This window comes from Hoplias malabaricus, chromosome 8 (genome assembly GCF_029633855.1).
Source record: "Hoplias malabaricus isolate fHopMal1 chromosome 8, fHopMal1.hap1, whole genome shotgun sequence".
Classification (NCBI taxonomy): Eukaryota; Metazoa; Chordata; class Actinopteri; order Characiformes; family Erythrinidae; genus Hoplias; species Hoplias malabaricus.
The window spans coordinates 35,967,575-35,990,599 of record NC_089807.1 but is presented as its reverse complement, the minus strand read 5'-3'; the positions used below and the strand labels follow the sequence as shown (position 1 = coordinate 35,990,599).

At 36.4% G+C, this 23,025-nt stretch overlaps 1 protein-coding gene across 2 annotated transcripts; it reads right to left on the bottom strand.

Annotated features, from left to right (window-relative positions):
- Nucleotides 1–920: 920 nt before the first annotated feature.
- Nucleotides 921–22,125, bottom strand: pik3ap1 (phosphoinositide-3-kinase adaptor protein 1). Of its 2 annotated transcripts, none has more exons than XM_066679285.1 (17): nucleotides 21,987–22,125; nucleotides 20,745–21,170; nucleotides 17,754–18,121; nucleotides 17,323–17,464; nucleotides 16,475–16,617; nucleotides 15,381–15,513; nucleotides 12,761–12,957; nucleotides 10,735–10,897; nucleotides 10,375–10,446; nucleotides 8,608–8,877; nucleotides 7,642–7,704; nucleotides 7,042–7,247; nucleotides 6,844–6,913; nucleotides 5,810–5,977; nucleotides 4,424–4,485; nucleotides 3,359–3,459; nucleotides 921–2,283 (listed from the first exon to the last, which is right to left on the bottom strand). In XM_066679285.1, exons 2-17 carry the CDS (start codon nucleotides 21,148–21,150, stop codon nucleotides 2,169–2,171), a joined length of 2,679 nt encoding a protein of 892 aa, XP_066535382.1. In that variant the 5' UTR covers nucleotides 21,151–21,170; nucleotides 21,987–22,125; the 3' UTR covers nucleotides 921–2,168. The 2 variants fall into 2 exon arrangements, with proteins under 2 accessions (XP_066535382.1, XP_066535383.1); XM_066679286.1 differs by having other exon boundaries at nucleotides 7,042–7,244.
- Nucleotides 22,126–23,025: the final 900 nt, after the last annotated feature.

The window sequence follows — 23,025 nt, the reverse complement described above, 5'->3', positions numbered from 1 at the left end:
CTGCTTGTAGCTGCTTGTGTTTGGAGACTGACTTCTATCACTCTTTCTGACTTCTATTGCACTTTCTGACCAGCGGGTGCTGCTGAGCCCCTCCACCGTCAAAAAGCACTCACAGGCGGACACACTTCACATGGGCCAAGGCCGTTTAAGCAGCCTAGCTCTGCTGGCCATTGAGAGGACACTAGTCAAGTCCCTGGAAAAGACGCCTTGTTGGTACGACAGGGTCACAGATCATTTTCTTGAAAAGGAACGGAGGGTAGAATTTACGACTAAATAAACTGACACATTTTATGATGTAGACCGAAATTGAACTTCCCCTCCTTGAAAGACCAGCATCCGCCACTGGTTAGGACCGCAACTTGACCACCATAATGCAGATATTATTTGGGTGTTGGGTCATTGATGAGACACTAATATAAGAAATGCACATTTGTGTCTTAGTTTCTATATTTGCAGTGGGCAATAAAACTTTAACAACTTTAAATACTACACCAAACTCATGTATTAAGAGTTTCCATAATAAGGATCTTGTTAAACATCGGCTGAACAAAACAGATCTGCGTGTACCCACATTTATTTGACAATACTCCAATTCATAAATGACTTCACATTTATGAAACTGAGAAAATGTAAAGATTTTACAATGTTGTAGCTGTTTTTATGTCTGCTGTTTTTAAATTATGGGCCACTACAACATTTCCGTGCCTGATTTTTCATATTAATAGTCTCTGAGGTCACTGTGGTTTAAAAATGACATCAATGCGGCAGTTATGACATTTGATTATAACAGCCTCACAATACATTATTGTGTACTGTTTACATCAGGTCAATTCATGAGATGTGCAGAATAAGATTTTGACAATGTGCATTTACACTTGCTAGACCAAAGAATCTCCTTTTATTCATTTGTAAATCCAATTGCAACATGGCGATTAATATGCAAATTAGCTCTTAATTTCTTTCTGAGTCCAACCGTGTGCATTCTATATGATTAACCTCCTCACAGCAATAGATTATGTGTGTTTTGCCACACTGTGATTGGTGGGGCGGCACAGTGGCGCAGTCACACAGCTCCAGGGGCCTGGAGGTTGTGGGTTCGATTCCCGCTCTGGTGTGTTCTCCCCGTGTCTGCGTGGGTGCTCCGGTTTCCTCCCACAGTCCAAAGACACATGTTGGTAGGTGGATTGGTGACTCAAAAGTGTCCGTAGGTGTGTGTGTTGCCCTGTGAAGGACTGGCGCCCCCTCCAGGGTGTATTCCCGCCTTGCGCCCAATGATTCCAGGTAGGCTCTGGACCCACCGCGACCCTGAACTGGATAAGCACTTACAGATAATGAATGAATGAATGAATGTGTTTGGTGGGCTTTTGTTCACTGAGACAGATTGAATTACACTTCTGTTACACCTGGAAAAAAAATGTATCTCAGTCCAGTTCCTGAGGTTGTTTGAACGCACTTGCTTTAAAGAGAAGCTGGAAACAATAACATGAATCTAAAATACAGTCATGGTTTTTAATAAACATATTACTACTTTGCATATTACTGAATATATGCTTTGATTTCTCAGGTCTATTTTTATTGTTTCTCTGGTAATTAATCTATGTTCAGCTCAACTGAAAGTCATTGTAAAGACTACACAGCCTTGTTTTATCAATATTTATCGTGGTAATCACTCTCGTTCCAGGTTTGTTCACTTTTCCATTTAGTTCTGAGCACCCAGAAGAGGAAGCAATATTGACAGGATTGGATTAACCACTACATAGAAAGACAGAAACATGTAAAGGACTAAAGTTACTCTTAAGTGCTAAAACATTTAACCAGTGTCAGAACCTTTAATCGTATTATTAATGAGTTAACATATGGATTTGTCTGTATAGTAAGTTAAGCTACTTTAAAATAAAAAAAACATCCAATTATTAGAAATTCTCATTTGTGTTGCTGAAAAAAAACAAAATCATTGACAAAAGTGACCTCTGAAGTGTCTGAGGACAAGAATACCGCTCATGATGTACAGTAATCCTTTGTAGTTGTCCAGTCAAAGTCATGGCCACAAGAGGGCAGTGCATGGTCCATGGCTTTGTGATTCCCTCATTGGAAGAGTTCACAATCGTTACAAATTTGAGATCCACAAGCTTGTTGTAAATGAAACAGGGTGAGAGCAAAGGTGTTGATCACCGTGGTCGCCGTGGTACAGGTGGAGGAGGGATGGATCTCTGAGGAGGGGCATGAGGGTAACCACGAGATGGGCTTGAAACGTAACGCTCATTTAGCATGGCCTCTGGAAACCTGTGAGGAAAAACAAGAAAGAGGTCAAATAAGGTTATATCATCGGGAAACAAAGCTGTGTTTAACTTATACAAGCTTAATAATGTCTCAGATTAACTGACCATTATCACTAAATTAGTCTTTATTTTAATGTGGAAGCATCAAAAGAGGGCTTCAGAGCATTTTAAAAGAGGTGAAAAAACTTAGGACTCTCTTTAGATTAGTATTTTCTGAAGAGCAATTTCCTGTTTGACAGTAAATTAAATAAATAATGGTCTCTGGGTGTTTTCAAGTTACTGTACCTCATCGATCTTTATCTACATTATGTTCACTGTTAAAACAACCAGATTTATATTAAGTCTTAAACACAGGCATTATAACACAGCTGATCAAGAACCGCTATTCATTCATCTTCTCTTAAAATAGAGAGGTAGAATAATATGTAAGCTATTATTTACTTTAGTTAAACAGTAACCAAAACCAGTGCTGCAGAAAGTATAGTGCACAGTTTCACTTTGTAGTTACGCACTTAGTATCTGTGGTTGGACAAGTTTCTGATTCCTGTCTTGGTTTGCCACATAGGAGAGAGTTTAAAACCAACCTCTGCTCCAGCTACAGCTGCTTATACATATTTTCTGAAGCTTAGGTGAAAGCACTCACGTTTTAGACTAAATAGCAACATTCTACTACTTAACAGTGTAAACTTAAAAACCAGCTTAGGGGGTCTTTTTTGTTCGGTCTCATTCCTATGCCCTTATTTGTGCTCTAGCTTTCTGTTTTGTTTTGAGGGGCTTGTATGTAGGGTTTTTTTTAGGCACTTCCTGTGTTTTTCCGCTTGTCATACAGCTCGTAAAAAATACTTGTATATTTAACTGAGTTGCCTATAAACCACTATGAGAAAATGTGTTGTGACAGATACGAGAAAGTCCCCTGATGTTTTTGAGAAACATATCAGAAACAGATGGACAGATCACTCATCAGACAGATAGAATTCTAGAGAATGACATGGGAGGGAAATAATCTTGCAGCATAATTCAAATTCCTCTTTTGTGCACTAAAACACAGAGTGGAAATGTTTGGGGTAGAAATGGTTTACCGTTCAGGTGGACGTCGTGGGATTCTGGGTGGGGGGAGTGTGGGTGGAGCTTCCATCCCGGGGCGTATTGGCCGAGGAGGAACTGGAGGCTCTTGAGTCTCCTTCAATTGCATAGCATAAAAAAAAAAGAAACATTATGTTACACAACATCAGTTAACATAAGTGACAGTAATCAATCAACAAAAGCATGGAAAACTGGGTTCAAATGGCTTCAAAATGGCTGCTACTCCTGTTGTAACTAGTCTGTAACGTTTTTTGTTCAATTTAAAAATGAAAATAGGTACATGTCCACGTGAGAGAATAATCACCTGCATTTTATAGTGTACAACTGCTACGTATTTGCCAAATAAAAAAATGGCGTACTAGAAATTGCAAAAGTATGCCATAATAAAAATGTGTGTAATTTCACATCAAAACACTTTAACACAAATATATTAGTAAATAAAAGAGTCTACATTTTATTACATTTAAGCCATTTGTCTTTGTTTTCTTTTTACTCTCAGGCAATTAATTTCTTCAGCATTTTGCGTGAGATTAAATAGAACCAAAAAGGAAAGGATAACCTTCTGCTTCAGTTTTATCAGATACTCTGTACGTAGGTATTTCAACTTCTACTCAGCTGCTATTTGGGGAAGTATTTTTTGTTGTTGTTTTGTTTTGTTTTTCTCTGCTATTATTGCAGTCATTATTTTACCCAATTTATTATACCCCCTTCTGAGGAGTGTTTAGACTTCATATGATTGTTAATCAATTTATTTCTTCATTATACAGTATGGCAAATCACAATGTGATAATGTGTTAATGTGTTAATGATTCAAATAAAGCATTTGATGTTAATTGGTAGAGCACAAACATCAATTACTTGTAACATTCAGATCTGATATCAAGTCCCCTATAAATGATATGAGTTTAAATAACATGCTGCAAAGTGTTAGAACTAAGTCTAGGGCAAAATTAAACCTCAGACATCACATAAGATCACCATTTTTTTGGGTAATTATTGGTTATCAAATGTTTTGTTCTCTTATGTAGTTCTTAAAAAATCATGAAAGGAAAGATACGCACATCCAGATCTCCGTCAGCACCACTGCTGTAACTGATGTTGCTCAGTCTGTTGCTGCCACTACCTGTTCAAAGCACAGTTATGGTCAGTGTTAAGACTGGAATTGTGAACAATTCACATAACAACAGGGGTTTTTAGATTGTGGGAGGAAACCCACACAGACACAGTGAGAACACACAAAACTCCTTACAGTCTGGTGAGGTGTAAACCCACAACCCCTTTTATTATTACGTCTTTAAAATCTTCAAAGCTTTACTTAAAAAACTTGAGAATCCAAAAGTTGGTAATAATGCTAAAACTACGCAAATTTTTTACCACACCACACGAAGAAATACAAAGCTAATCACAGTGACACCAGCAATTATTAATTACAGTTAATTACAGTTTGCTGTAGAAGTAGATCATAGGCAACTGGGATTCGGTTTCATTTTTATAAGTATTTTTATCAAGGTGTAACTAGTGTAACTTGTATTGTGTAAATCTGTATTTTCTGAAAAGCCCACAAGACTGACAGGACAGCACTTTGAGTTTGTAAAAAACATGTTTGAGTGTGATGAACAAGTTTTAACTTCTTTATATTCATACAACATTCATAAATACAGAACACTTCACAGAAAATGACATGAGAGAATTTTGGAACTTTTTAACATGCATCTTCCTCAGGGTTTTCGATGTATGATCACTCATTATGGACGTCATACTTTGTATCATTTCAAGGGAAACACTGGTTTAAGGTTGTTTACCAGTGTTAAATGACTAATTCAAGTACTTAGAGCTTCAATGATGAAATGTGGATTTGACTCTGCTGCAGTTCTGCAACATCTGTGAGCTGGGCTGAGCCTTCACACATGGCTTTCACACATGTATTCACAGGCATCATTTTAGTAGTTAGTTTTAGTGAACTGTAGTCTGGTAACAGTGTTCAAAAATGTAATGTTTAATGTTCAGGTATGCCATATGTATACTTTAGCTCCAATCAGGGGACGGCTTTAGACATTGTTCTCTCTCAATTTCTGTTATGTTACTGAGTGATGAACGTTACACAATACAAGGCTTTGACTGCTTTCTAGTCATGAGAAGTTTAGCTCAGATAATCAGTTAATCAAATACTTCATTCAGTTTCATTTTACACCCACTATCTAGGTTTCTGCCCTTACTTTTTTTTATTTTACTATTTGATTATGATGCTGTTAAAGATTAGAGAAGTCCAGGAAATGGACTCTATACTATTAATATGAAAGGCCTTTAATAATAATAAAACACATTTAAAAATAATAATTAATAATTATAATGACATTTTATGGTAGATTTCTAAAGTTTATGGTATAAATTTTGTACACACAAAAAACAAAAGAGAGAGTGAGGAGAAATGATGACATTTTACTTACTAGACGTGCTGGAGGCACTTCCAGTCTGCCAGGTTCCTCTCTGTGGGGGTCTGCTAACAGGGGGAGGTTGACTGACAGTGCGAGGGGTGGGTTCATACACTGAACACTCCACATTGATATGGGTGCCCCATGGGAGGCTCCTCTGCATCGGAGCGGTTATCTCCAGCACTGATTAAAACATGATGTAAATGGAGATTAGCACAGAATATTGTATAAAGTGTTCAAATAGGAAGATGCTGAATTTAAATAGATTTATATTAAGCACCAGGATGCAGTGAAGAGTTGATTATCATCAATGGGATGAAAATAATATTGGTTAAATAATTATAACATTAACAATAGTAGTAGTAGATAATAGTCATCAGAAAGACGTATCACATGTCCAAGTGATCGACCTCCTTGTACCAAATATGTAATACCTCATATAAAGCTTGATGAACCATGTTTATTCTCTGGTTTAGGGTTATGTTTTGAACATAAAATTAACTGCATTTAGGGACAGCTGTGGCCATAAATTTAGATTAGTGATTTTGAGTCTGAACTCCTGACTGTCCCGGGAAGCTGTAGCTGAAGTGACTGCCTACCTCTCTGGATATGTGTGCTCAATTAGTCACGTGTGTGTGTGTGTGTGTGGGTGTGTGTGTGCATGTGTGTGTGTGTGCGTTCTGTGCTATGGATGAGTTAATTGCATCCCCCGTGGAGATTAATAAAGTATCACTTCTTCTTCTTCTTTTCTGAACTCCTGGTTCCTATTAACAACGTTGTAAACCACTCAAATGAGTTGTTCTCAGAGATTGAATTTTTACATAACATTAATGAAACATATCATAATTACCATTGGTAATCATGTTTTTTGTCATTTTCCTTTACTTTTAATTACACTAATTTATTTTTTCTAGTGTGACGTTACCATTCCATTCATAAGATTTGAGTCATAGAAAAAGGTCTATGACACATTTTACATTTTTGAAATACTTTTACATTTTTTTACATTTTACATTTTTGAATTACTGATTTGTAACCATTTTTCTTACCTTCCTTTCCAGATTTTCCTCTCTCTTTGTGTCTTCGGATGATGCTGTTTCGTAATTTTTGCAAATTATCCTAGACGTACACACAGACATACAGAAACACACACACACACACATTCCTTTTAGCTTTTAAGTCTTTGGCAATAGCAAACACTCTAAATGGAATTTCCAGTCAAGTGTAGTAAAAAAAACATTCACTACCTGCTGAAAGCGAATGGACTGAGAGCGCTTTTCCTGGTCAAACTGCCAGGCCTTGAACTCCTGCACTGCCTCCTCCACAGTCAGTTCTCCCACCTTTACTCTCTCTTGCAGGGAGATTAGCTGCCTCTGACCAGGGGTCTTCATTCCAGCATAGGGGTCATGAGCACTGCTAAGACTGTCCTCTCTCAACGGACAAACTGGAGCTGCTGGGAGCAGAAAAACAACAGCATATGAAATCTATACATGCTTTAGTCCTTGCTCTCATAACTAGTATGTATGTTTCATAAGTGGATACAATATTAAAAATAGAGTTTTTCTGTATCCACCATTAAGAGAAATTACAAAATATTAAGCCTGCATATTCTTCACCCTCAGATTCTTTGCTTCTCATAACTACATATGAATTGGTTCTACTGTAGATACCAAATTATGTAGTAGTTGCTGAATTACTGTATATTATATTTTAAGAATTAAAAACTAAAATTAAACATGTAGTTGAAAAGATTCATATGTAGAATTTCATGACTTCCACCATAAATGAAAAAGCTTATTTCCATTTTGTATCATTTGTAAACCTAATGTAAACATGTAAAAACATACCTTTTGGTGGCTTTTTCTCGGGTAGGCTGCTCACTGAATATAATGCGTTCTTGGTGCTGAAAACTGCAGGAACACAACAGAAAATTGTGAGACCTAGTTTACCAGATTACACACCAAAAAATATTGATCGAATTAAGATTAAGTGATGTGTATAATGTCTCCAGCACTTTTACATCTTATGTTACACATAAAGGAACCTATACACTTATGTTCTGCTGATTTTTTATTTACTCAGTGTTTATTTAGGCTTTGGTTCAAGTCATTTTTGGAAATATATGTGAATCCTAATATATGCGCAACTAGGGCTGGGCAATTAATCAAAAAATGAATTGAAATCGACATTCAGAACCTCTAATTGACATAATCTTGTTTATGTCAATTATAGCAATTATTTTTAACTATTATCAATTGGTTTTTCTTATTCTGTTATGTCCCCACTCTATGTTCATGTACTGTCCCTTTAAAACCAAGCCACCAAGCTGTAGTTACGTGATTCTTCCCCTATCTGCCACATGGAAGCAACCTAAACGCAGAGGCAGACCAAAGCCCTCGAGCAGATCATACCAAAGAAAAACACAGCCTCTGTGGTTTGGACATGCTGCGTTTTGACTAAAATTAATATGACACTGAACAAAAAGTCAAATAAAAACGCTGAGAACGTTTCAGCGACCAAAGCACAATCACCAACCAAATATAAACAGTGCTCGATTAATGAGAGGAACATGCTCCCAGCAACATTACAAACAATATCCTAGCTTTAATACTGAAGCATATTTACAGTACAAGCCTTGTCACTGAATTATGAGGGTCAAAAATACAAAAACAAAATAATCGTTCATTAATCGTTATCGTGGTAAAATGTACTAGTAACCATGATATTGATTTGCACTCATATTGCCCAGCACTATGAGCAACAATAAGTTTAGATTACTTTCTTCATGGCTGCAGCATGTTTTAACATCCTACCAGTTGAAATGTATGTTTGGCGGTCCTCAGCGTCAGAAACCGCAGACGGCCGGGGGATTGGAGCCGGTGGACGATTCAGAACTGAAGAGCTCTCTTGGTCATCTACAGTGTCATAAATGTCCTCTTGAAAGCACATCTTATACGGGTCCTCCTCATCTTCCACACCATATATATCAACAAATTCATCTTCAGCCTCGTCAGGTCTGGTGCACGGATAGCCATTACTAACTTGATCTTCTTGATTCGTCTCTGAATAATGCTCTGGTTTTACTGAAAATATATAACAGTATATCACAATTACAACTGTTCATGTAAATACATTCATTTACTGATACATTTGTTGATTTGTTTGTTCAATTTCTGCATCTGCTTTATTCTGAGTGTCTCACAGCACTAATGTAAACAGATGTGAAATATGGCTATACACTTAGGACTTTTTCTCATTCTTTCTCCTTATTAACAAGGCAAACAATCTGATCACGCTGACCCTGCACTCTGAGGGTGTAACAGATTTTAGCAGGATAATGATTTATCGCGACTATCTGCCTAAAGTTACTTCTCTGTTTAGGTTTAAGTTAAGTAAAGTACTTCTCCTTGTCTAAAAATGTGAGACGTTCAGACATATTCCACACCACATTAAAACTGAATCAGTAAAGTCTCCCTACATCATATGTAGTGCAAAGTGTAAGTAATAAAATAAGGATTTCTACAATAACATACTGCATTATATCTTGGATTATAAAAACATTGATATTCAGCTGTAAGCTACATGTTTCTCTGTCAAACTACTGCATTGTCTGGGTGTAGTAAAATTTATTTTCTGTGGAGTGCACTATGAAGAGAGTATGGCACTACTTGAGATATAGCCTGACCCTCTCTACTCACTGTCACCCTTGGATGGACCTGGGCTCTGTTTACCAATGTAATGCTGATAAAAGGGTCATGGTTCCTGACTTATATTCCTTGAATTTTAACATCTAAAAAAATATTAAAAAAAATTGAAAAATCTAGATTTTTTTAAAGTTGTGTTTTAATGAGTAATGAGTAACTCAGGAGAAATGTAAGTATCACTAGCCTTCACTTATAATGGTTTTAAAATTCGCAAGTTACGCTAATACCATTTTAAACATCAAGCAAAATGTATTTGTTGTTTTCCGCAGAGTTACTCATAACGTTACTTCATGTTGTTCTATCATGTACTTGTAAAAAGGCAGCTCCCCCTTTCCGTCATTTTTCTTTCTAAGCGCTGCAGCCCCAGTGGAATTATGGGATAGAACAGTGTGCTGGGGTTGCATACTTCAAATTTCTGGCGATGAAGTACGTCATATGAGAACTTTTTGCATACTGCTCGACGAATACTATATATTCAGACACCCTAGTCATTTTCGGGTACTGCTTTTGTGTACTGTTCGGTATGGAAGTATGAGATTTCGGATGCAGTCAATGATATCAGGTGAAACGCAAGGATATAATGGAGAGTGTTAATGAGCTATTGATTCACTGCAGGTGTGAACCGTTGGTTAGTGGTGGAGCCAGGAGGGAGGAAAAACAGGACTGAACTATTCACTGGGAATAATGTTTGAGTCCATAACACCTACCAACATGTATTTTTAGATTCTGGGAAGAAACCAGAGCACCCACAGGAAACATGGATAGAGTACACCTCCTCACAGTCAGTGACACAATGCAAGTGATCATAGAGCTGTGTAACCGTAACACTACCTTCTAAAACATCATGCCATCTGATGGGGTACATTTTCCTCTTACCTTCAAAGAATTTTCTCAGCATGGCTTCTTCTGGGTTTTGAGACTCATTTAAAGCACTGCTCGACTCCTCATCTGTAAAAACAAAGGCGCAGTGTGTTTTTATTGCATTTTATATATTCTTCTGTAAGGATGCAATTTCCTTATTAATATTCATTTTGACATTAAATATTATAGACAGATTATATTTCATTTGGCTGTTCCAAAAGTGAGAGTGGCATTTAGAATGTGAAAATCTTAAAACTGAAAAATAAACTAATTTTTCACCATTGAATGAAAGAAAAACATACATTCAAAAATGTGTCAACCTTTTTCAGGGATAATGTTTTCTTGCTGACCCTGGCTAAAATCAAAGTGACTTACACAACTCAGGATTCAGTTTCATCATAGATTCATATATGTCCTCCTGGATGGTAAATTTCGTGACAAAATCTTGCGGTGCGTTTGCCATCGTCTCATAGATGTCTGTATCTTCTTGGTTTTCCATGGACACCTCTAAGTGAGACTTGACCAAGTCCACTGTCTCCTGGAAAATTGCATAGCACAAAAAAAACATTATTCCCTTGAATTCTACACTTACTATACTGTTATTTTTTTTATAACCATTATTTAATTATCTGGATGGTTAGCATTGTCTTCGCAGGTCACTGAGCTTTCAGGTTTTAATGTTTTAATGGCAGTTCAAAAGAAGCAGTAGTTGGCTTCACGTATAATCACTGTCCCAATAAAAATAGTCCAAAATTACTTGGAATAATATCTTTTTACACTAACTTCCATTGAAAGTTAATAATTTTTTAACCTTCTGTTGTAAAGTTGCTATATGGAGATTTAATGTTTTCTTCACACAGCAATGACATCTCAGAAAAAGCTTGAAGTCATGCATTAGTGGCTTTCTGTGTGACTGGGGAGTCTTGTTAACTCTTAAGGCTTATTTTTATATAGTGACGTTGTATAATGTATTGATCATCTATTTCACACAAAATAGACATGCTTCAAAATGACTATAGGAATACAACATTTTAAACAAAATATGAATTTGGGAATTCTCTTGTAAAGTTATGATTGGAGATTTCATTTTATGTTTCATTTTAAATTACTTTAAAATACATGTTTATGGTTTGGTGAACTAGGTCTTTCAGAATAACAATTGGAATATATTGTCATTCTCCCAAACCATGTACCTCCAAAAGTCTTAAGTTTAGAGGGGAAGGTGAACTGTGAAAGAGCCATTGCCTAATTGTTAGAGAAGAGGGCTTAGAACTGAAAGTTTATTGGTTGAATTTTCACAACTAGCAGGAAAATTGGGGGTGGTGGGAGTGAAGGAACAGCACTGTCCACCTCTCTAAAGTCCATAGTCCCATCAACCCCCAAATGCTTCCCGGGTGCTGGGAATGGTATTCTTTGTGTGTGTTCACTGCCCCTAGTGCAAGGGTCGGCAACCTTTACCACTCAAAGAGCCATTTGGACCCATTTCACACAGTAAAGAAAACACTGGAAGCCACAAAATCCTTTTGAAATTTTACATGAAATAACACTGCGCATAACAGGTTTTTTTTTGCCTTTGTGCTCTGTATAAACAAACTATACTGTGTTACATTTAAGAAATTAATGAACGACTGCAGAAAAATGAAATAACATTTCTACATGCAACAAAACAATTTTAACTTCGAAAAAAAGAGGTTGTGTTGACGGTTAAGTAAAGTATTCAATGTCTATTTGAATCCTTGTTGTAATGGGGAAAAAAAGCCTAAATCTTAAATTATCCACAGGCAGCAAACAAAAATGCTGTCCTCTCTCTGCGTGCCGTCATTATTTTACTGGCGCCGTGCAGTCAGCTGTCAAAAAGTTCAAGAAACCGCACACTGGCGGGTGTCGTACGTTGGAAATTGTGACGTGTATTAAGAGCGACAAAATATTTTGAATATTAAAATATTTTAGATGTTACAAGATTGCCATAATCTTCATAAAATTACATTTTGAAAATGAACGAACTAAAATAAAATACATTTTAATTAAATACTCAGTAATTATTTTCAAAAGCCGAGCCACATCAGAGGGCGGCTCTGGATGCTCTGGAGCTGCGGGTTGCTGACCCCTGCCCTAGTGATTTTATGTTTTCACTGCCACAGACAGGTTAAATGCAAAAGACCCGTTTCGCTGGACAATGACAACTAAAAGCAATTTCCTATACATTTTAATTTTAATGTACGTTAATACAATGGGATTTTATTCGATGTCATTTGGACCATATTTATTGTTCCAGTCATCATAAATTGTTTACATAATGCAAAAGAAAGCCACATCTTGATATGACTATGTCAGTATGTCTTAAGAATTTGCACAATAACATTAATTCCTAAAGCATACAGAAACAAATCTCAGAACTTACAACATAGTTATCCATGAACTGTCTCAAGTCAGAGAAGCCACTTTTCTCAGCCAGTGTATTTGGGTAATCCCCATTTTTGTTCACTACGCTGTAAGCCTGCAAGGCCCCAGGGCATTGCAGCAACTTGCTAGTTAGTTTTTTCAAGCCATACTTTGCAGAGAAGTGAAGCAATGTTGGGAGTTCCACCTTCCGCTGATCTGAATGATCAAACACAGTTGTGACAGGTTACTGGGTTTCACTGTTTTCAAAATAACCCATACACACTCTGCACTCAACATGTAAAATATCATCATGCACACTCTCTGTGGTATTGGTACATAATTTGTCAGCACACTCATTGCTAAATAACTGAAACACAAAATTGTGTTGATTTAATGTATAGGATGGGCCATTTATAAGGATACACCTTAATAAAATGGGAATGGTTGGTGATATTAACTTCCTGTTTGTGGCACATTAGTATATGGGAGGGGGGAAACTTTTCAAAACGGGTGGTGACCATGGTGGCCATTTTGAAGTCAGCCATTTTGGATCCAACTTTTGTTTTTCCAATGGGAAGAGGGTCATGTGGCACATCAAACTTATTGGGAATTTCACAAGAAAAACAATGGTGTGCTTGATTTTAACATAACTTTATTCTTTCATGAGTTATTTACAAATTTCTGACCACTTATAAAATGTGTTCAAAGTGCTGCCCATTGTGCTGGATTGTCAATGCAACTCTCTTCTCCCACTCTTTGCACACTGTTAGAAACACTGCAGGAGAAATGCTAGCACAGGCTTCCAGTATCAGTAGTTTCAGGTGCTTCACATCTCGTATATTCACAGCATAGACAATTGCCTTCAGATGACCCCAAAGATAAAAGTCTAAGGGGGTCAGATCTGGAGACCTTAGGGGTCAACTGGCCCACAACGACCAATCCACTTTCCAGGAAACTGTTCATCTAGGAATGCTCGGACCTGACACTCATAATGTGGTGGTGCACCATCTTGCTGGAAAAACTCAGGGAATGTGCCAGCTTCAGTGCATAAAGAGGAAAACACATCATCATGTAGCAATTTCGCATATCCAGTGGCCTTGAGGTTTCCACTGATGAAGAATGGCCCCACTATCTTTGTACCGCATATACCACACCATACCATCAAGATGTGCAGCACCTGAAACTACGGATACTGGAAGCCTGTGCTAACATTTCTCTTGCGGTGTTGCTTTCAGTGTGTGAAGAGTGGGAGAAGAGAGTTGCAATCCAACACAATGGGCAGCACTTTGAACACATTTTATAAGTGGTCAGAAACTTGTAAATAACTGGTTAAAGAATCATGTTACATTAAAACCAAGCACACAATTGTCTTTCTTGTGAAATTCCCAATAAGTTTGATGTGTCACATGACCCTCTTCCCATTGAAAAAAACAAAAGATGGATCCAAAATGGCCGACATCAAAATGGCCACCATGGTCACCACCCGTTTTGAAAAGTTTCCCCCCTCCCATATACTAATGTGCCACAAACAGGAAGTTAATATCACCAACCACTCCCGTTTTACTAAGGTGTATCCATATAAATGGCCCACCCTGTATTTTATTTATGTAGCGCTAGAAAGATTGCGAACCATTTAGAATGTCCTCTATTTCTGCATAAATATAATTAATAGTATTAATATATCAAGACAAAACCCTGTTGTGTTTAGAGAAGTGGTATCAATCAAAATCTGATTTTCACAACACGTTTCTGGACGTGTATCCTGGCAAAAACATTTCTGAAAGATTTCTGAGTTCTTGATGCTCATCAGGCTGGAAAAGTTCACAAAAGCTTAAACCTAAGTTCAAAGGAAGGAATTGGCTGATCTACAGTTACTAGAAACATTGAGTGTTAGTTAATTCTGCCCTAGGGTGCCACACCAGATACTTAAAGCAAAGGTTCACATACTTCTGCCACTCATAGATATTTCGTATTGGATCATACTCCTTAATACACAAATTGTCTAATTTGTTTAACTGGTTTCTTGTTACCTACTTTTAAATAATTTAGGTCACTTTTATTTCAACAGGTTCACAAACCTCCGCCACTGTAAATAAAGCAGGCATTGTTGTCAGGTTAATATAAAGAAGAGTTCTTCCATCCTCAAGAATGGTTTCATGTAAAATGTTCCATTCTAGAGAAACTTACAAAGTTTGACTGGATCAATCCAGTGATGATAGGAACCAGACATTTAAAGCATTAAACTCCAAAAGTTATAATCTCAGCTGATTACATTACATTGCCTGATGCAATAGACATTGTTTTATGAAAGTTACACAAATTTATAAAATCTCATCCATGGTGGAGAGTTACATGCAGGGTGTAAATCTGCAGGTTAAAATGTCCAAAAGAAAACGTCATTTGTTATACTACATATAAAAAATAAGAAAACATTCTCTTTGGCTCTCTTTGTGGTAATCTGAGATTTCTATACAGTGCAGAGAATAACTTTGGACATGTTAATGACAGAAATACGAAGACATTTTGAAACACCACTTGAATTCATCCATCATAATTCCTGTGCATTACATACATTCTGTACTTATTCATCATCATAAAAGTAACCCATACAGTTTTAATATACAGCAAATGTGTCTTACTTTCGAGTATATTTCCTTGTTCTAGCTGATCAATCCCAAATATCTGTAGTCCATTCGCAGGCATTTGATTGTTGAGTGAATTTGTTAACAAATTATCCAGTGCCTCTGACGAATTTGATGAAATATTAAATGCCTGAAAAATAAAAGACACAAAAAATGACATCAGTGAAAAAGTTGTTAATTTCAGTTAAAAGCACTGAGCTGGGAGCCTACTCCGAATGGCAACTAAAAGTACTAACACTGAGTACTTGTGCAGAGTACAGAGTAGTTTCTTTGCATGTTTTTCAACAGCAGACTGCACACAGAGAGGGACATATTGACTCTGTGTAGTAAGTTCTAAAATAATTGGTCTGCATGCATACTTTCCTTCACCCACTCAGGTTGACAGCATCGTGTGTGACTGGGGAGTCATATATAATGGGGACTAAAGATCAGGAAGAAAAAAGTTGTTATACATTTTATAGATGTTACAGATCTATCAAAAAGTTGTGATAGATTTAAAATGTGTGTTGGGTGTGGTAGCATTTGAATATTAAACCACATTCATAAAGGTGTAAATATAATTTAAAACCTGTTCAATCAATGGTTATTAATTAGGTTGTAAACATCTTAATATTCATTAATACATTCTTGTAACCCAATATAAAATAGCAAGGGGATCGCTGAACAGTTGTGTGCCAAATAGCCAGATAGTGTCAGATAACTTACTGAAAATGACAAGGTAAAAAATATACCAAGACTTTAGAACGTAAATGTAGTCATTTCATATGTTTAAATACACTAAAATATCATTAAAGTCTAAAAAGGCATTCTGTTGGTCATTAATTCATAAAATTTGGTGGATAAATGACTGAAATTATTAACAAATATGTGTTTAAGCTGACAGGCCTAATGTTGACAGATGGAGAAGATGTAAAGTTGGTATATCAATGTCAATATACATGATGGTAGAAAATGTTTTAATAGGGGTAATGTGACATTTCCAATATTTAAAACATTATTTAAAGCATCTGTCACTGACCAACGTTCATTAGTGTTCCTCCCACAGAGGAAAAAGCAGTGGAAAAAGCATAATGGAAACTGATCATAATTACCTGACACATGAATTTTATTGGATCCATCACTTTCTCAAGATAACTGCAAATTTCTTCCATTTCTGTGTAGTACGTTATTATTGTTGAACATACAACTGACTCATTGGTATAAACATTTAATGACACATCCCCAGCAGGCATATCTGAAAACAGAGGATAAGAAAATTAAAGTACAACCACACTTTTACTCCTTGACACCTACATGGCCAGCGCGGACTCTAATAATATGCGTTAAATGTGTAAATGTTTGTAGACACCACTGAGAATTATTAAATTTGGTTTAAATTCAATTAATACTTTAAATAAACACTAGGTACTATATTTTTGATCCTGAGACTTTCACTAGTGTAATTCATATTTACAGAGAGGGGGAGGGGAGGGCCGTATTTTCCTACTTCTCCAAAGGTTGCAGAGTGCAGTTTCTGCAGAGCTGAGCCCAATGACAGAGGGTTTATTCTCACTATAATTGAAGCCTCACAATAATTTGGAAGCTGTCTTTAAATAAAAAATATTACAGTGTTCCTTTAATGTGCACATATTGCTGATATATATTTTCAGATTTGCAAATACAGTGTGTACAGTCTAATATCTACAGATGCATGAAATAAGTTGGGATGCCCATAAGCAGAAGGAGAAAAGTGCTCAAGGCCAGGTTTGAGCTACAGTGTAATAAAACCCTAAAAGCCAGTAATTTGGAGTCAAGATGTGAAAACACTTGAGTCTGTGGAGTGTAAAAGCAACGTTTACCAGAAGTGAGATGCAAATTCATTTAAAAGGTGAAAGGCGGTAGAGGGGAACTAAAAAAGAAGTTCCCCTTTCTGATATGACCCAAACTTTTTTTAACTCACCAGGTGACTGAGCTGTCACTATATATTCGTTCACAAGCCCAGCAGGCACGCGTTTTGTTGAATGTTTACAACAAAATTCCACTTCCACACTGTCCTGAGTGTTCAGCTTCTTTGCCAGAATGAGATAAACATCCACTTGAGTCTGAAAATACAGACAAAAGGAGCCAAGATCATTTTTTTATATGAACACATGTTGAGTACACTTCATGTAGTGAAACATCAGACTGACAGAGCATACAGTAAAAGTGAAGACTAAAAGAAAGTGTGATCTCAAAGACTGACTGCGACATCACAGCTCTATACCAGTTCTATACATCTTCTCAGTGCAAGCTGACAAACAGTGACAGCAGACACTCAGCATAGACATAACTAATAATTATATGAGCACATAGACTACTACAACATAAGGTCACGTAAGAAAGCAGACTTACACCACAGAGAATCCTGGGTGGTTGCACAGTTAGACAGATCTGCTCTTCTGCTGAATCTCCAGGACTTTCAGGTTGTGTCACGTTTCCATCTGAGACATGAGGATTCTCTTCTAAAGACTGGAACTGAGACTGAGGCTGAGACAGAGACTGAGATTGATCAAACACCTTAGGCTCCTCTGAAGCTATCGGGTCATACCCTGAAGCAGTCAGCTCTGTACTTTGTTTCAGTGGTGGGATTTCATAATCAGTCCTCCACTGGATTTGGTCCTGGTCTTGGCCTTGGTCTTGGTCTTGGTCTTGGTATTCATCTTGGTATTGATCTTGGTGTTGATTTTCATATTGAACTTGATCACACTCTGTGTTGTATTCTTTGACAAGAACAGATACAAGTACAAAATAAGTCCAAAAAATAAGTACAAAATTATTCATTCTCAGTCTCTGCTCTGTGTAACATTACCCCAGATTAACTTTGAATTAACAATTAATAAGTCATATCAGTTTTGGCAATGAGTGACTTGTACAGAACAAGCTCACAACCTAGTCTTAACCCCTAATCTAGAGTTATTACTGTCACTGTGCAATTCTCTTTTCAATATATAATTGTATTATTATTATTGCATCAATATTAAATTAAATTAATTACATTTCAATTTTGTTTACACTACATTATTATTACTATTTTTTACTATCTGTATTTATAATTTATATTTACTGTTCATAATAATCATAGCCATATCATACCAAACCAAAAAATGAGAGCTTGTTCAAACGTAAAAAATATACAATCCTTAAAAAATGGTACCAAAAACAGCATTTGTGCAATACTATGAATATGTTTCTCTAAAGAACCAAATGGACATGGCAAACACATACATTACAACGTGTAAAGTACTTGTTCGTGTTTTTACTGCACTCTGTCCTGTGTTTCTCATTCTCAAAATCTTCGAGAAAGTTCTCACCCACAGTCACGATGTTCAGTTCTTTTTCTCTACATATGAAGAGCAGTTGCAGACTTTGCAATTCTCTATGCTTACCATGAAATCTCTGAGTTTGAATAACATTTGCAAAACGTAAAGACCCACTTAACACTTATATAACCTAATGTAACAACACTTAAGATAAAAAAGAAGAACTTATATATGTACAAAACCTTTCTATTTTATGAAGGTTCTTCAAATATTTAACATGTTCTTCATAATCAAAAATCTATTTCAGGCACAGGTTTAAGGGAAATAAATGTGCACTTTTAAAAATGCTATAGATGAAATACTTCTAATTTACCAAAGTGCTATTTTTGTAAACTATTATTAAGAAGTGTAATATGAAAAATATTTAAAGCTTTTAAAGCTTTAATGAGCCTGCATATGACATGGAAGCTGTTTTCTAATAACTGGAGTTGTTCTTAGAACTCAGGACTTGTTATATTTTAAAAAGGCCCTTCACACTCCCCAACCTCATTAACAAAAAAAAACTGCTCTAAAAAACCCTCCACAGAAACGTTTGTGTGAACACTGATTGTAGATCTTATATAACATTGAGCAAAGCACATTTTTGGTGAATGTATGAATGTTATTAACATCAAATTTCACCAAATATAAAATTTCTACTGAGGATTACTACAAATGTACAGCGTTAATCTCAAGACTCCGGAGTCTGATTAAATGAACTTGATCCTGTGATTGAGGTAATTTTATGGGTGGTAACTAGTTACATTAACTCAGTTACAGGTGTTTAAATTAATAAAGTATATATTGGTGGATTTGTTGTTTCCTGAGGCCCTGGCCACACAAATTTTGTAAATGTACGTATATATCTGTCAGGCCTCCCGTCCGCATTAAAACGGCTTATTAGTTCGCCAAAAACCAAGGTTTTATAAAATGTCTTCTGGGTTAAAATCATCCACAGCATGTTGCCGCTGTCCAAAAAAAGGTGCATCATATAACATGTGAAAACATGCATTTTTGTAGATTTTAATTTACTACATCATTTAAACACAGCAGCTCTCCTTCAAATTGTGTGAAAATGCCCTGATGAGTTGGTCCAATTGAAATGCTCCAAAATGATTTGGAATCAAATATTTTTATATTGACTTACACTGAAAGTTCAGAAGGTTTTTTCTTCTATAAAGGTACTATTTTGGCGATTTTCTTTTGACAGCGATGATGTGCATGTCTGATTCTGTTTATGTTTCCGGATTATTAAATACGCTTCCAAACAAGGCCACTGTGGTCATCTACTGATTTACTTCTTTTTGTACTGTGATTTGGGAATTGATTACATTCGTAGCTGAATTTTGCTTTACTCACTACTTAATAAGTATTTTTAAATCTACAGATCCAAAGATACAAACCTTACTGCGATCAGTGATTTTTAGACCAGGCTTGGCCAAACCAACAGCTGGCAGTAGAAACTGTTTATGCTGAAGAGTGGTGAGAATTTTTTCAAATATCCCACTCTTCTGGCATAATCATGTGAGCATTTGTTCTTGCATTTTTGGGTGGATAGAGATATTTTTAAAAACCCTCATACTTTGGAAAATGTATCTGAATATGTGCGGATGTGTGGCCTGAGTATTTTCAAATTGTAACATTTTTAACTCTGATCAAGTATATTGGTCAAAAATGAAATCTCAGATTTACTCTAGATTTTTGTTATTTACATTTCATCAAAGATTCAATTTTTTGGTTTCATTTCACTGATGATCTGCCTTACACACATAAGGTGACACTGTGTTTAAACTGAAAGAATCCAAAAAAAGAGAAATCAGAGACATACAATTCTTATGCTGTTAGGTGCTAGATATATTAAGAAGTTCCAGTGCAATTTTATGTTACTCGCTACTTAAGTGTTGTTGGAGCTGCTACTTATATCATTTTAGAAAAGTCCTTTTCTGAGAAGGTAATGTTACATTTACTGGAGTCTATATTGCTGTATTTGGATTAATTTAGGCTACTTCACACACCCCTGAGTGAGAAGGTGAAGAATACATACCCTCAGAAATAACTTCAAGGACTGTGGAGATATACTGTGACGGTTCATCTTCCGAATCCAACTTACGCCAACTATCCCAGTGCTCAAAGTAATCATATAAAACACTGTTTTCAGACACCCCACACATAAAGGCAACAACTTTATAGGGAGGATATAGAAACCTCTGGAAGACCTCCTGCACTTCCAGCTCACTGCACATGTCCAAGAATGCCTCAGAGACCAAAATCAGAATGCATTTGGTTGAGTGAAATAGTGGATAGTCCTCGTCTTGCAGTGAGTTTTCTTCATCTGCAAGATATAAAGTGATAGAATCTTGATGGAAGTGATGGGACCCCTCCAGGACAAGCCTCAGATATGTGGCCCATTCCTGGGACTCACTGGTACACACAATCAACACTGTACACATGGCAGAGCAGCCAGGCGTTCCTGCAATTAAAAGATAATAACTCAACATTAGGAACTTTCATAAAGAATACCCTGTGTTGGAAAAAGAAGAAACAGAAGTAAAGTCCTGTCAAAAGTTCACTAAGTTCAAAGCAGACAGAGCACAGGGCACCCACCTTCTCCCTAAAAATACTTAATAAAAATGTTTTTCACAAGACTGAGAACCAAATCTGTCCAAGTAGAAATGAAACTGAAGTGATGCAGACAGATGGACTTTCATTTGAAGCATGAATAGAGTCATTGTTCCTAAATAACCTTAGTTTGATGTCACCAGTGAACAGTCACTAATGATCTAAGCAAACTCTGTAAGGTCGGCGTCAACAACCAACTTAACAAAAGCTACGTTTTTAAAAACTATATGTTGTCCCTGCCTCTGGGCTCTTTGCCAATGCACTCTTATATGCTTGCAAAGTTTATGTGTAAATTATATGCAGTGATGCCAACATTGCTGATTGATGAACTACTTCTCTGACTTTGGCCACAAGAAATGCCATGTCCAAATTACATCTCTTCATGCAGAATTAGAGGAACAATTCTAGCTCAGCTTCCTTTTTCAACATTAAAAAAAAGTGTGCAAATATTATTTTAAGATTTTGAGATATGCGTTGTTCCCCATTTATATATATATATTAAAAATAATAATAAAATGTACATAAACCATATTCTTTTATTTTTATTGTTTATCAATCCAGGTTTTTGGTCACTAGTCAAATTTTAACATATATTTTTTTTAAATAATCATTTGTCCATGAATATAACTTTGTATTAAACAGCAAAATTGTATTTAAAACAACATACCTTATATTTGAAGGAGAGGCATCTAGGTGCACTGAAATCCCCCAAGCTTTGCTAGCAAACCCTTTAATCTCTTAATCAGTCTTCAAAATCTAGTCGTTTTTCTAGCTTTACTGTTATGCATGCAGCTCCCGATTTGATCTACAGCCCACGGTGTACACATATTAAAAGAAACGCTCAGTTTCCTGATGGTGCGTGACGAACGTCACTTCCTAAAATACTTTGCAACGCTTGCCTAAAATGTCTATCTGTCTGAAGCAGAAAGGTTCTGTGTTTACTTACCCAAGCTGAACTGTAACTGTAAACTCACTTCCCACAACCCAAATCCGGTATTTATGCAACGTTCTAGCGAAACAAAAAAGCTGTTTACTTAGCTTAAAGCAGTCAATGTATATTCAGCAATTGTAGCTTCTCCTTGAAGACACTTTAAAGATATTACACACTGGTTGGGTTTTAACAGTTCCTCAGTTTTAGAGTAGGTGTAGGGTATGGTTCTGTGTTGTTTCCACTGTAGGCATGACATACCACACATTTTAAATTACAAGGTTTTGCCACCTCACCTCCACTCCCTCTTTCTCAGCCTGAGGTAGCAGTGGAAACCACAAAATACAGTAAATCTGGTCTAACCCACTCTTTTAATCCAGATGATGGAAACAGAATTCAAATGTGGCTTTGCTGAAAATAATTAATGTGACATATTTTTTTCTTTCTAAAAATGTTCTGAGAACTTCACCTGAAATGTTCCATTTTTCGCAGGACGTTCCCCCCCAGTTTGTTTAATTATAGGATAAACTTCTCAAAATATGTTTTATGTCTGTTCATGTTTCATAAAAAAGGAAATTGTTCATTAAAGGGTCTTTTCAAAAAACTAAGAAAAAAGTGGGTTCTTTTAAAGTTCAGTGCAGAGAGATTGTTTTTTTCCCAGGCAGCGAGCATATATCGGTCCACTGGCATAAAAAGGCTGGCACATCACTCACTGTAGACCACTGCTGGTCCACCATCGGACCCTTCAGATTACTGTCCTGTACATGATGTAACTCAT

Coding starts and splice junctions, on each gene's coding strand:
- pik3ap1 (XM_066679285.1), bottom strand. CDS start 21,150: ATGTGTACAGTGTTGATTGTGTGTACCAGTGAGTCCCAGGAATGGGCC. Junction 8,878..10,374: donor GCTGAGAAAATTCTTTGAAG/GTAAGAGGAAAA, acceptor ATATATTTTCAG/TAAAACCAGAGCATTATTCA. Junction 2,284..3,358: donor CCACGACGTCCACCTGAACG/GTAAACCATTTC, acceptor TTTTCCTCACAG/GTTTCCAGAGGCCATGCTAA.